At 43.1% G+C, this 15,011-nt stretch overlaps 1 protein-coding gene across 7 annotated transcripts in view; it reads left to right on the top strand.

Annotated features, from left to right (window-relative positions):
• Positions 1 to 15,011, top strand: part of CRIM1 (cysteine rich transmembrane BMP regulator 1) — a 191,746-nt gene that overhangs the window by 112,104 nt on the left and 64,631 nt on the right. For all 7 annotated transcript variants that reach the window (XM_045447166.1, XM_045447164.1, XM_045447160.1 and 4 more), the window contains 2 exons: positions 4,508 to 4,690; positions 7,365 to 7,562. In XM_045447166.1, coding sequence (XP_045303122.1) covers positions 4,508 to 4,690; positions 7,365 to 7,562 — 381 coding nt within the window. The remainder of the gene's footprint in view (positions 1 to 4,507; positions 4,691 to 7,364; positions 7,563 to 15,011) is intronic.

The raw sequence follows: 15,011 nt of genomic DNA, 5'->3' as shown, positions 1-15,011 counted from the left end.
AGAACAAAAGCCATAATGCGAAAATACTAATGAGAAAAGAGAGAACCATAGAGTTGTATGCAAATGCTGAAAGTGAAAACCGAAAAGAAGAAAGCGCCCGCAGGTGTGCAGGCTGTTAAGTGTCTGTCTGCATAATTGCCAGGGTTAAACATTAGCAAGGCTCCCAACTTCCTGGCCGTCAAAGTGGAAAAAAAGGAGATAGAGTTAGATACGCAGGTCTTATTTTTAGAGGAAAGAACCTACTGGAGGGGGCAACTCTCTTCTCACCTGGAAATTTGAAAGGCACTGGCTGATGCAGTAGGTCACGTCCTCAGTCCCGTTCATACCACCAATACTGACACGGGTTTCCTGCGACAGCTCTTCTCAACACAGAGCAAAAGCCACGTATTCAAATGCAACTCAGCGAAAGCAGTTCTCAGAGATGAGTTCGGCACACAGCTGGAATCTAGATGTCTGGAGCATTGCCTCCCAGATTTTGAGAACCCCCACCCCCCACCCCACAATGTAGGAATAGTTCTAGAAACCCCAGTTGAGGGGACAGTGGGTTGAATGTTACCTAACCCCACGTATGGAAATGGAGACAGCATGTCACCACTCAGTTCCTAAGCTGCCATCTAGGTAATCCGTGTGTGTGTGTGTGTGTGTGTGTTTTAAGATTAAGTATCAAAGTGAAAACACAAGATGGAAAATATTCACAGAGAATTTGCAAACTCCTAAGTTTTGAAAACATCAGCCCGGATGAATAGATGGAGAGAACATTCTTCACAAACGTTCTCTTTGATTTGGTTCGGTTTCGGTGGTGGGACTAGAGAGTTGCAAACCAGATCGAGACAGTTTGTGACGCCTTCTCTGATGAGAGCCAAAAGTAAGACTTATGAGGTGTTAGGTGAACAAGAGCCCTGTTTAGAAACCAAAGGAACAGGTGGTATGATTGAGCTCCTTTGATGGAAACTTAGAAGTCATCAAGTTCATCACCTGGAACTATGACCCACAGCCAGGCCTGGAGTAATCTCAAGTCTCCTTCAAGAAGCAGCTCTGTGCCTGCTCGGGCCCACAGACAGAAGTTTTATCTTCAGTCAGCTGGAACTGAGCGGTGGCCTCTGCTTCTTATTGATGAGTGCATGTTCTCCATTTTGCTGTAATGCACTCTATCGTCTTACACGAGCGCCCTCCCCCTCCCCACCTCATGCTTAGAGGAGTTGGGTTTGAAATCTCAAGCATAGAATGTGGAAGGTTGCTCAGATATATGATCAGTCGTATGTGCATATCTGAATAAAATAGAGTATCTTGGTTTGAGTGTCATAGCTGGTAACTGCCTCTGCCAGCATCAGACAGTAAACCGTAAAATTGACCAGTCGTGGGAGAGCCATACCCAGAGTTGGCTTGCTTTTTGTGTAAAATTTGGGTCTAAAAAACTCAGACCTGCAGTCTTTTAGTTGAAAATGAATACACAACATCTATTGAGAACCCACTGTCTGTATAGCAGTAATGCTCAGTAATGTTTCTAGAGGTATAATATCTACTTCTACCGTAATTCAGAGAATAAGTATTTCACTTACTCGGCACTTATTGAGCACCCATTGTGTTCCTGGGGCCTTCTCAAGCTGCTCTTCCTTAAGAGTGATGATCCCACCTTTTGCACTCCCTTATGAGGGTGGTTCCCTTTTTCTTATCCTGCTCTGGCACACACACGTCTTCCCCCAATGGAAAAGCGTTTTCTCCCTTCAGTATTGTAGAACCCCATGTACCCTGTCTTTGTGGGCCATCAGTTTGCTGTTGACATATGGAGAGATTTTCAGATGTTTCCTGACGTGTGGTTGTCTCTCTTTTGGCTTCTGTGGTCCACCCACTGGCCTTCCTACACAGCTCACCGCCAGGGAAATGAGACCAGAGGCAAGATATTAGCCTTTTCCTACTGAGAGATTGAAGGGAAAAAGCAACAGAAGTGTATCTATTTGGACTTTTCTTCCACTTTCACATTTGATATAAAAGTTCTACATTTTAGTCTTCTCTTTCACTAAAATTATATACCTATCACCATCTGCCAATCACTGTAATTTGGCAGGCAGTAAAGGTTATTAACCAACTATAAGGTTTTGTTGGTTTTTTTTTTTTTTTCAGGAGTTCTGGACTATATTAAAGAGAAAAGAGAAGATTCCAGAACTAAGAAATATAAAATTTAATTGGGCAGCCATGAAACAACACACACACACAAAATCACTGACAAGACACTGTTATGCATCTCTGCATTGAGAAGTATAAATTCCATAGTAAACTATTTCTTTGTACTATTTTTCATTTCCACAACCACTTAAATTGTTCCTTAGAGAGGTAGTGGTAATCTCCACACGCTTCCTAGGGTCACATTTATATCCCCTACAGGTGAGGAAGTAATTGGTCACTGCTCTTCAAAGATCACTGCCATCCTTCTTACTTGTATTTTTTCTGAAGAGCGTCTATAAATTTCTCTCAGCATCAAATAGGGATTTCATTATGGGACGTGTGTGTGTGTGCGTGCGCGCACGTGCGGCCGGGGGGGCTGGGGGTGGGGTGTTTATCCTAGAGAACTCATTATGTTTTCTAGGCTGTGTTTTGGGGGACTCCCCGTCTCTCTAGATCCCACCCCCCCTTGTTCTCTGTGCATTAGCTAGTGAACCCTAACTGCCAAATCCTTCATCAACCCCATCCCCGCCCGCTTAAGCTTCTGCACACCCTACCAAAAATACTGGTTCATCTGGAGCGGCATTATTCATAACCAGACTCTTCCCTCCTCACTTTCTTCAAATCTTGCACCAAGATTTGTAGCTTCACGCAGATGGTGGATTTGGCTGATTAATGTAACCAAGTAATTCATATTGATGGGTTTATACTTTTTTCCCTTCATTTTGAATGGGTGCTCAGCATTTTGTTACAGTATTTTACCTCACTGCACAGCATGCAAGTTTGATTTGCAAGAGTGCTCCCATTTTCTACACTTTGGAACTTGTGGTCTCACTGCCCAGTTCCTTCTATTCCCTGCTCAGATTAGTATGTTGGCTGAAAGCATATAGAAGAATTCTGAGCTATAATGAGATGATACTTTGTAACACAATATTAGTTTTCTGGAAAAAGAAATCATATATACAGCCAGCAGTAGGGACTCAGTTCAGACCTGCACTTTTGCTGCCTGTGTAAACACAGATGCACAGCCGGCCTCACACCAGTCAAGTGACTTTAGGCAGGTCATCTAATCTCTTTAAGTTTCATTTTCCTAATCAAAGAAATGGATATTAACACTTGCTCTGTCTTCTCCACTGCACTATTATAAACTTGAATGAGAAAGTCATTGTCCTTAGGTATAAACCAGGTGCAAATACATTCAAATTAAAATGCGGTGAAAGTCTCTTTAAAAGTTTCAAACATGCAAGGTGACATATCAAATGATGTTGACTCAGAGGAGCCCGTGAACGATGCTTGTATCATAATCTAGCTTTCCCCACCTTATTAAACAGGGTACTTCAGCCTAGGAGAGCTTTGTTCAATTTGGGAATATTTTTATGTTGCCAGCTTCATTGAGACACATATCATGCAGTTTACCAAGTTACACAGTTCAGTGGTTTTTAGAATATTCACAGAGTTGTGGAATCACCACGATCAATTTTACTATACTCATTAGTCTCCCCCCCGACCCCGCCAAACTTCCCAGCTCATTAGTCACTCCCCATTTGCCCCCAACACCCCCACACCTAGGCAACAACTAATCCAATTTTTGTCTCCATAGATGTCCCTATTATGGGTATTTCATATAAATAGAATCATATAATATGTGGGGTTTTTTTTTAATGGCTTCCTTTAATTAGTGTAATTTTTTCAAGGTTCATTAATATTATAGCATGTATCAAAACTTCATACATTTTATGGCCAAGAAGTATTTCATTGTATGGATATACCACATTTTGTTTTCTCATAACATCAGTTCATAGACATTTAGGTTGTTTCCAAGAAAAGGAATGGTGTTTTGTTAAAGTCCAGGCACTATTAAAACTATGGATTATTAACCCAGATAGAAGAAATAATTTAGGAGCAAACACTGAAAGAACACAAGAACATCACCTCCAAAAGACCTTAAGTAAATTGTTTTTGAGGCAGAGCAGAGCCTAATGTGGAGGCAAGATCGTTTATTTGACGCAGAGAATTCTTTAGCAAAACACACATAATGTCTTTAAAGCACATATCAGATATGTGAGTTTCATGCTCAAATGGTTACCTTTGTTTGTTTGGAGTAGGGGTAAGTCGGTGTAGATTTTTGTTCAGGAGAATTTCAGTTCCTTGGAGCAAGAAGATAACTGACTTTGTTTAATTGTATTTTGCATTGCCTTACTGTTTTCATTGTACAAATTGTATCAATTTGGTAAATTTCTATCAAATTCTAACGTTCTGTCAGAATTTTCTAGAGGCTGGTTGAAGAACAAAAGGCACCACCCAGAAATGACTTTGAATATGCCTTGTTTGCTTTAACTCCTTTCAGAAACAAAGCCAGCCTGTGTCTTCAATAACGTGGAATATAACGACGGAGATATGTTTCGAATGGACAACTGTCGGTTCTGTCGATGCCAAGGGGGTGTTTCCATCTGCTTCACTGCCCAGTGTGGTGAGCTGAACTGCGAGAGGTACTATGTGCCCGAAGGAGAGTGCTGCCCAGTGTGTGAGGGTAAGAAGAGAAGGTGCTCATTAAGGTTAATAAGCATATACATGGCTCAGACTTTTAATACCAAAATCAACACAATTCAGTCTCACCCAAAAATAGAAGAAAATTGAAGAAGTTCCCTTTTTGTGACATCGCGGCCCATCTTTCAGGACTTTGATCATATCAGGAGGAGTGCGTGAGATGCCTCCCCAAGGGAAGTTATGCCCTGGGTGTAGAAAGTGGGCCACCTCTCTACACAGGTCGACATGAGATTTCCCAGAAGCGCTATCCATTCCCCCCCTCCCTTGATTCCAGAAGTTCCTCAGCAAGATCTGGGGACGTCAGAATTCACCCCCTGCTTTCCTCAGATTGTTCAGCTGTAACAAGCCAGCCCTGATCATTGACCATCTCAGCCAGTCAGCTCAGAGGGGAGCTTGCCCTGTCTCCTTTCCACACCCACACCCCTGCAGGTCGGGTCAGGACTCTACTCCTTGAAAATGTGTATTTGGTGAGAGAAGGGTTGTGTGGCATGGTGGTGACACCAGCTGAAGCCCAGCCAAGTGTCAGGTATGGCCCTGGGCAGAAGGCTCTCAGGGTCTGCTTTCTCTGTATCCCTTCATCCCTCTAAGAAGTAACAGTTTCATGTTTCTCCAACAGGCTTTACTCTCCCACCTCTGCTATTTGTAAATAGTGAACATTTCAGAATAATGATTCTGAATATCCATTCACTATGGCCCGCACATTTTAAGGTTTAGGAAACTGAAGTTCAAAAGGTAGAGTCATTTGTCTAAGTTTATGATACCCCCACACCTGATTGTGTCTCTGGTGTGAATACATCACTCAGGCCCAAGGTGACGTGGGCCTTCTCGTCTGGACTGACAGGGTCACAGACCCTCAGTCTGGAATCAGACGTTTCCGTCTTGCGTCTGAAGTCCACCCTGCCTTTGGGGTGCCTGGGTGGCTCAGTCGGCTGAGTGTCTGACTTCAGTTCGGGCCATGATCTCATGGTTCGTGAGTTCGAGCCCCACGTCAAGCTCTGTGCTGGCAGCTCAGAGCCTGGAGCCTGCTTCAGATTCTGTGTCTCCCTCTCTCCCGCCCCTCCCCCACTGTGCACCCTATCTCTCTCTCTCAAAAATAAAAAATAAACGTTAAAAAAAAAACAACTTAAAGTCCACCCTGCCTTTATCTGTGCACAGGAAACAGAGGACAGAATGCCACGCCACATTCTGTACCTTTTTCTGTCTTCCTACGGTCCTGTTCACTGTCTGAGCTATATTTACCACATAATATTGGAGATCTGAAAATGTTTAAAGTATACAAACTACATTCCTAACATTGAACAATTGTTTATACCAGGGAAATTCTTTCCCGTCTTAGCAATTATTTTAGCTGACATAAGAGAAAGGTGGTTCACATTTTAGAAGTGTCGTTGTGGATTAATTTTTTTAAAAAGTCACATCAAACTTTTAACCTTCCCAAATGATTTGTTCCCTAGCTGGCCCCAGTTTGTAATAGTTTCTCAAACTACGTAGCAGTTGGTGGTGTAAAAACACAGATAGGAACCTCTGTGTAATAATCATAATGAGAGGTCTGGGCACAGATCCGGTTATGTCTCACTTCCTGGAATTCAGATCCAGGCTCAGAGTAGAAATGAAGTATGCAGTGTAATATTTTTTATGAAGAAATTTATAAAGTCTTATCTAGCTCAGGTCTCTTGGCTGCTTCCCTTTCTGGCAGGCTGACTTTCTAAAGCTGTGACTGCATGATTTTAACTTTTGGCGTTCTGACTTTCTTATAACGCCCTGTTACCTCTTTAGACTAAAGAGGACCAAACTCATGAGTGCCTGGTCTTTCCTCCCCACTCAGCAGCCCTTACTTTTTGAAGCCAGGTTTTACATGTTTCTGAAAAAGAAAATTGAGTGGTTTATCTGGTTGCTCTCGTTATGATAGTAGGTGGGGATTTTGTGTGCAGTGTTTATGTCCTGGTCAGTAACCTCAGAAAACATTTTTTAGTTTTTAACAGTAGCCTTGGCTACTTTTGTTCCCCATCCTCGGCTGCTGCTTGGCCACCCAGCTCACAGGGAGAAAAATAGCCTAAGTTCATAGCCTTTCCTCCAGGGCACAAACAGCCATCCACCGTATGTCTAAACCAGCCTCGTCTCAAACACAAGGCCACAGCAAATTCCTGCTGTCCTCCTCACTGTTGTCCACGTGGACCTCCAGGCACCCCGAGATAGACTTCAGTCCATCCTAGAAGTCACGGCATCGCTCTGAGTTGGACGGGGGCATTATTTCCCCCACTCTACAGGTGGTGAAATTGAAGTATGATTAAACATTAAAGCTGACAACTCAGAAGACCTTGTCAGAGCCTAAAATGGACCTATGTTTTGCAGTCACCAACCCCCAGCTCTGCCCACCGAGTTTTGGAACTTTATGTAGTGGTAGCACCTGCACGTTGGTTTTTCCACCACAGATCCCCTGCCCTGTCTGCAGTGTCAGGATGGGTGGACATGAACTCGGTATGACAGCTGCTTTTGCATGTCCCCCCTGGAGACCCCTTATGCAGCCCGAGCTTCTGCTGATCACAGCTGGAAAAGAACTGCTGATGACTAGCACCTGGGAAAAATGTCTCCAGGTGCAGGCAGGGATAAGATTTAGAATGCCCTCCATCTCACTCTGAGCTCACATTTTGATTTAGATCCAGTGTATCCTTTTAATAATCCTGCCGGCTGCTACGCCAGCGGTCAGATCCGCGCTCACGGAGACCGGTGGCGGGAAGACGACTGCACATTCTGCCAGTGCATCAATGGGGAGCCCCACTGCGTGGCGACAGCCTGCGGGCAGAGCTGCATGAACCCCGTCAAAGTGCCCGGCGAGTGTTGCCCTGTGTGCGAAGGTAAGCCTTGTTGATTCTGCTGAGTCCCTGGCAGATGCCTCCAGTTGGGTCAGCTTCTGCCAGTATGTTCTTGTTTGTTTTTTATTTCCTCGGGCGTAATGTCTACTTCATGCTGTTACCAGTTGCAGATGAATTTTTTGTTTCCCCCTACGGGCCCAAACTAATCATTTGGGGGCGAGTGTTGCAAACTTGCAATGAGGATGGCCTGGTGTCTCTTTTTTTACTGCTGCAAATATGCTTATCTCGATTCTTTACAATATAAGAATATATACATTTCAGTTCAGTTCACTTCAAGCCTAATTAGCCATCCAAAGGTCAACGCAGTAAAACAGAATGGGAGATAAGACCCGTGACTCAAACGTAGTGTGTTTGAGTTATGATGCTTCCATGAGCCCAAGAGTCCTGATGGCTAGAAGGAAAGCCTGGAACCATCAAAGGCAACTTGGATTCCTCACTGCCTTCCTTCTGAGCATCCATTCTGCTTCTAGTATCCTGAGGCTTTGACTTCGGTCTTGGCTGCCTGTATTCACTCTTCCTGTTTAATGGAGAGGAGCCCGAGGCATTCTGGGATGGTCTTTCCCCAAACCCTATTCCAGTCCATTTCCCCCGTCCTGGGAAGGTTCTCTGCACCCTTAAGGTAGCTTTAATCCTCTGTCTGTGTCTGTTAGTACAGACAAGAGAGCGAATATTTATACTGACAGATCCAATAGAGAGAATCCATCATTAAGAAGCACATTTGCATAGAAAAATGAACTAAAGTGGATCATGTTGAAGATGGATCCTTCTGGAATTTTTTAAAACATCTATTAAGGAACTGACAGGTCTTTTCAGAAATTCAGTTAAGTTGACTAAGTCCTGTATCAAGAAGTCTTTTGCTTCTACCCAGATTGTAAGAAACTCAGACTTCAGAGTTTGCCTGACCAGCTTTATTAACCTCTGAGGGCTTAGAATTATAAAGAACTTAAAAATCATACAAACATTTAAGGGGAGGACTCTGGGTCTATTGACATCACCAGTTCCCTCACCATTATTCTGCTCAGAATGCAGCCGCCACACTCCAAAAGTTTATAGCTTCCAGATGACCAGTTTTGTGGAAATCACCCACCCCTCACACATACACTCCTCCCATCCCCTGAAGGCGGTGTTTCAGCACCGGAAAAAGGAGTGGACGGAAATACGTGTGATGGTATATGGTTTGGCTTTGTGAGAAAAGGCACCTGGCTGAAACAGAGGTGGGAAGACCTTTCCCTGAGAATTTGGGACAGTCCGCTGTTGACTTGAAATCCTTAAGTACATATATGTGCATTGTAGCATTGAGAGAAATTTAAAGCCTAAATATATTAACAAACACTAATCCTTTAACTTCATGAGTCCTGAATTATAAATTGAAAATAAGACTAAAAAGCTTCTTAAACAAACAAACAAACAAAAAAAAAAAAATAGGGTCTTTCGTCTAAAAGGAAATGAAGGGAAGACAGACCCTTTTGCATTCATTAGCATCCCTACCATAGTGACAGAGAAGGGAAACTGTTAGTGACTGGGAATATCTGTGTGTGTGAAAAGGACTGATTTATTTGTACAGCATGTAGATGTTTGGAGAGGGAATGAATGTTAGAGTTTGGTTTCACATCTCTGTGGAGGTGTGATCTAACCTTCCACTGTTTGAGAAAAGAGTGATAGTTTTGGTCAGCTGTTAATTCCAAAAAATTTACTAAGAACTTCTGATTGTCCAAATGCGGCACTGGACACAAAGATAAATGAGAGACAACTCCTCGTTAAGGTCAAAGAAAATATTTTAGGCTGTTTTATACAAAACCAGGAGAAAAGGCATGCCCGTATTTAGGTACTGTGCGGTAAGTACCTGATGTCGTCTAATGCACACACAACACTGTGCTGAAGGCCACATCATCGTGTTTTAAAGACGAAGAAATTAAGGTTGAGTGAGATTTCGGTAATTCCCTCCAAGGTCAGTTGCCATTATGTAGCAGTGATGGGATACACAGAAGTCCTGTCAGATTCGGCTACGTTCCATCATTTTTCCCACGCCCCCAGATGTCATCTGTTTACTCACGCCCCTATTGCCACTTTTCTTATTCATCTCTCTTCATCTCTGGCTCTTGGCCCGATGTCAGGGGTAGTGGGGTGACAGAGGAGGAGGTCATTTGTGGTTTGAAATCTACTCCGGGTGTTTCTGGACCTACCCACCTACCCCCCCCTCCTACCCCACCCTTTCCCACCTGCCCCCCTCCCCTGCCCTGTTTTGAGGAGCTCGGGCAGGGATGGGGGGCAGGAGAAGGATGCCTTTGACAGTTACAACAGATTTCCTTCCCAGGTCTCATGTCCAGACAGTCTCCTTCCCAGAACTCGGCACCTTGATTTCAAGCTCTAAGCTCTGCTGCCCTCAATTCCTTGGTTTCTCCTTACAGCACTTTTCTCTCTTCATCCAGCCTTCACCATGCTCCATTTTCTAGTCCTCAGAAAACTCAATTGATTATGCTGAGTTTCTTGTTTTTAACTTAAGTAGTGAGTTTCATATAAGATTATGCTTGCTGTCCAGTAACTTTCCTTTTAAGGTGTAGTAGGAAGACAGACAGATTCTTTTTGTTATGGGATCAAAAAAGAGCATGCAACTTTAAGACTGAATACCAGAAGGTTACATATTAATAATAATAAACTTATAAAATAATACAAGGCAAATGAAACTTATTGCTTAGTTTATAGGATCTGAGAAAGTCTCTGGAACTATTTGAAAACAATTTTTTTCAGCAGCATATTTAAACAGAATTTCAAGTGATCTCAGAATAGCGAAAAGATTAGATGAAATAAGAAAAAGGGAAGGTGTTAATGTGTAATAATCAGCCGCGATTACTTGGAGAAACCAGGAACACTGGTATTTATGCAGTTTGTACACAGTAAATTCCTCTGTGCACAATTGCATAACAAATGTTGGCCCTCACCCTATTAGCTACAGTCCCAGGGTACTCAGAGCCTGAAATTAGATGAAAGAGCCCACACAGAGATTGTGGTTTGAGATTCTTTCTAAATAGATTACTGGACTACCACATATGGTGTATTAGGACCTACAGCTGGGACAAACATTGTTGTGACCATTGTTGTTACTGGAGATCCGTACGTTCCAAGTGACAATGCCATGTGCTTGGTTAACTCCTGGAGGACAGGGGAACTAGGGCCCTTCAAGACTAGGCTGTTACTTGATAGCTAACTCAATTCACAAGTACCTAAGTGCTTTTTAAATTGGCACTTAAGTACTCTCGTGATTGAGTCTTACCAAGTTATTGTCAACACCCAATTCAGGTATACAGATAAGCCATCCCATTGTGTGAGTCTGTAACTGACTGTATTCTCAGGTTTTGCTCTGCTGGCTTTTCTCCTCCTTTCCTCTTATTCATCAATCACATGATTTTAGTTTTCTCGCCCTTGTTAAAGAGCTAGGATAGAAGAGAATGGAATAGCGTACGAAGTTTGCAATGCAATTTAAGCGTACAGATGGAAGATGTGTCCTTATCTCTTTAAAAACTGAAAACAGAAAAGGTGGCATAGTGAGGGCTTCCTCGGCATCTGGCACCATTTGTGTCCTCTCATTTATAGCTCTTAATGACAGTGGCTAACATTTCTTGCACACCGACAAAGACAGCCTGTTTTAAGGGCATCAGCTCCTTTGAGTCTCACGACTTCCCTCTGCTAGCCCCATCCTAATGTATCATCACAGAACCCATAGTTAGAGGTCACGTGACCCGCCCAAGGTCGCAGAGCTTGAAACTGGCCGGCCAGTGTGTTCCCAGAGCCCTGGCTCTGGACCGCTCAGGAGTGCTGCCTCTGAGACAGCACATGGTGCTCCAGGTCCACGAGTAGCCTGAAAGAGGCTACTCCCTGACGACCCGGGAATTTATCGTATTTTGTAAATCCAAAAGACAGCACCTGACACGTAAGTAGGTGCTCAGAAATTGTTAATGAATAAATGATGAGCGAGTGAGGCAGGGAGGGAGCAAGAGCCTGGAGTAGGAAATCAAGCAAACTCCTCTTACAGACCTCCTCCTGAGCTGAGGAAGGAGGAAGACTCTGTGGGCAGACTCTGTGGTAGAGGTTTCTGTAACCAGAGCCTCACATGCTGACCCTGAGCAGATGAAGAAAGAGCAACGTTAGAATGCTTATATTTGAGGGGCACCTGGGGGGCTCAGTTAAGCGTCCGACTCTTGGCTCCGGCGCAGGTGGTGATCTCACGGTTCATGAGATCAAGCCCTGAATCCGGCTCTGCACTGACAGCACAGAGCCCGCTTGGGATTTTGTCTCCCTCTCCCTCTCGCTCTCTGCCCCTCCCCCGCGTGCTCTCTACCTGTCTCTCAAAATAAATAAACTTAAAAAAAAACGAATGCCTATGTTTGAAAATACACTTTGAGAGTAGGAAGCAAGAGTGTTAGATGGAGTGTGTTTGGCACACAATGGGCCCAGATGTCTACAGGCGAGCTGGACCCATTAGCTTCAAGTTGACCACGCGTCCTCCTGATGAGCACGGAGCTCTCGACTCCCTCCCAGGGCAGCCACAGGGCTCTTTCGTCACTGGTTTGTAAACTGTGGTTTATTCCCTCTTCAGTTTAGCGCCTGTGTCCAGAGTCCCACAAGGCTAATGCTCACTGGCAAGTTGAATGTACTGCTTTTAAGACCTGCCTTGTTATTTCACGTTTTTTTTTAACGTCGCAATTCAATATTGAAAATACTTCAACTTTTTCCCAGTAATATCAGATATAAGTTGTGCCTATGCTAATTCTTAATGTCAGAGGGACCCTAAGGACACAGTACCATTTTCCGTTTAAAAAAAAAAAAAAATCTGTTTTATATTTAAAGGTAAGATAGGTGTTGAGGAGGGAAATTTTGGCTACAAGGTATATATGACATGCACTTGATGACCCAATAAGAAAAATGCAAGAAATGTGAACAGGTATGAATGAGGCCAGCCTGACTGCCCCACCTGATACAAGAGATAAGAATTTCATTGTTACTTCGAAGTCTTGATGTGGGGCCCAGTCTGCTGTCTCATCTTGGGCTATGGCTGGACCCCACCCAGGTGGCCTCTGTGACCTGAGTGTCCTTCAGGCCCCATGTACACAGTCTCCTGCTGTGAGGATTTGTTGGCTTTGATGACCTGGGGGATTTCAGAGCCAACACCCAGAGTATCACTTATCAAAAATCAGGAACAGCATAGGTAATATTTCATAAGGTAATATTCAACATTATGGCTTAGGTTGCCAGTAAATACATTTCGTCCTTGTGGTTGGGCAAATGGCTGGTTTCTTTCTACTGTTTCTGTTTCTCTGAAACAAGAGCAAATCTGTTTCCCCTCTCAGGATATCAAAGAGTTATTTGTAGCTTATCAAAGCTAGATAATGGGTACATAAGGGTCTGTCCTGTTACTCTGTCTACTTCAGGACTAACAGAAAAAAATATTTTCCATAATAAAAACTTAAAATGAGTGCTGTTTGCAGAGTTATTATGTGAAACTGAGCTGAGTTTCAGCCAGGCCTAATAATTCTGCTTACCTGGAGTAAGCCAGCTCTTCTAGTGGAAGAATAAGAGATTCCTTTGCATTGATTCTTCCTAATTCTCTGAACTTGGGATAACATGTGATTGAGCCAAACAGTCAACTATCTTTCTCCCTGGTACCTGGCTTTCTTAGATCTCTAACTTGGGCAATCCTGATCCTACTTGAGACAGTGTTGAAGAGCATTAGGCTTCTCTTGACCTGTGTGGATGGAGTAAGCCACTGTAACGTCAGCTCACCCACCAGAATGCCTGCTGTGTTCCTCTCTAAAGGGCTGGAGGTCAGTGAGCTAGCAGACATAACGGCCTCCTCGTCAATCCTAATTGTATAGGAGCACTGTATTCTTTCCCATAAATGCTGATGGTGTCTTTTGAATCAAGCCACCCTCAAATGAAATTTCTACTGGGCTGCCAGAAAAGTCTGTACCAGGCACGTATCTGGGTGGGAATTCCTTAAAACGAGAAAAAATGTTTCCAGCCCTGCCCATAATACTTCCTCACTGAATAGTATCTCAGATGATTAAGCTACTGCTTCTGTGGCACGGAATCAAACATAGTTTGGCTGACCCAAGAGGCAGCGAAGTCAAAGATGCCACAGGGTCACATGATGTTAACATTCTGATACATCAAACAAGGATCAAAACTCAGTTTATGGGTGGTATTGCTTCAGTGCCATATACGATGCTATTATTAGTAGGCCAAGAATAATAAGATACTCATAATATCTCAAAGACCGTTAGGCATGCTCTTCCATCCTTTAACTCTTAAGTGTCCTGGAAACTAGTTCCATAAATGGAAATTAAAACATAGCACAGTCTGGGTTGTTGGGTTTTTTTGTGTGTGTGTGTTTTTTTTTGTGGTTTTTTTTTTTATTGACCAAATAAGGTCGTATGTTGGGTAACAGACGCAGGGAACATGACTGTGTGTTGACCTAGGTAGGTATTTAACCTAAAGCATCAGAAATTTTTCCTGGATGAATTTCATAGTGTTGTGATTTTTTCTCTGGTAATTTAAAATAGCTTTAGGTATTTCAAATAACATTAGAATGTTATTGTTCGGAGCTGATTGTGAAATGCGTGATTAGAAAAACCTCTGCCTCTGATTCTACAGCTTTTTCAGCAGTCGTAGCTATGAAGCGTTTTCCTGTTGAAGCTCCCTGCCAGGGGCTGTTCTTCACGTCTTCTGCTCTCCGCTTCCCATACCTAAAAGGGCATTATTGCTGGGTGTCTCATCCTTTTCCTGCGTAGATAATAATTGAATCTAATAGTTCAGACTTGGGCCTGCTAATTTTCATCTAATCAACAGAGGCAGGAAAACATAGTCTGGAATGCTAACTATGTGAATGAAAAATATTTAGTCATTCTTGAAATGATAGGAATGTTTTTCCAACAAGCTTAAATAAACACAATCTCTACTGAGACTGTGTTAAACTTTTTTTGGATAAGAGACAACTCTTAGGCAACCAAACAGAAGTTAATGAAGGTTATTAAGAAACATGCCCTTCAGAAAAGCCTCATGGACTTTAAAAAGAAAGATCCCGTTTTCTTTATGGTACACAGCCATTGACCCTGATGTAGCAGAATTGGTTTTCTTTTAGCTTTTTATCAGTTGATAGAATTCACCATGTTAAGTAATAATCACATTGTCTAGCTTTTTGGAGATTTTCTGCTGCACTTAACTGTTTACCTCCTTTCTAGGGAATGGATTGGTCTCAACACACCTGGTTTGTTTGTTTGTTTTTTAACGTTTATTCATTTTTGAGAGACAGAGACAGAGCGTGAGTGGGGGAGAGGCAAAGGGAGGGGGAACACAGAATCCGAAGCAGGCTCCGGGCTCCGAGTTGTCAACACAGAGCCCGATGTGGGGCTCGAACCTACAAACAGTGAGATCATG

Source organism: Leopardus geoffroyi, chromosome A3, assembly GCF_018350155.1.
Source record: "Leopardus geoffroyi isolate Oge1 chromosome A3, O.geoffroyi_Oge1_pat1.0, whole genome shotgun sequence".
Classification (NCBI taxonomy): Eukaryota; Metazoa; Chordata; class Mammalia; order Carnivora; family Felidae; genus Leopardus; species Leopardus geoffroyi.
This window is presented reverse-complemented; position numbering and strand designations above follow the sequence as displayed.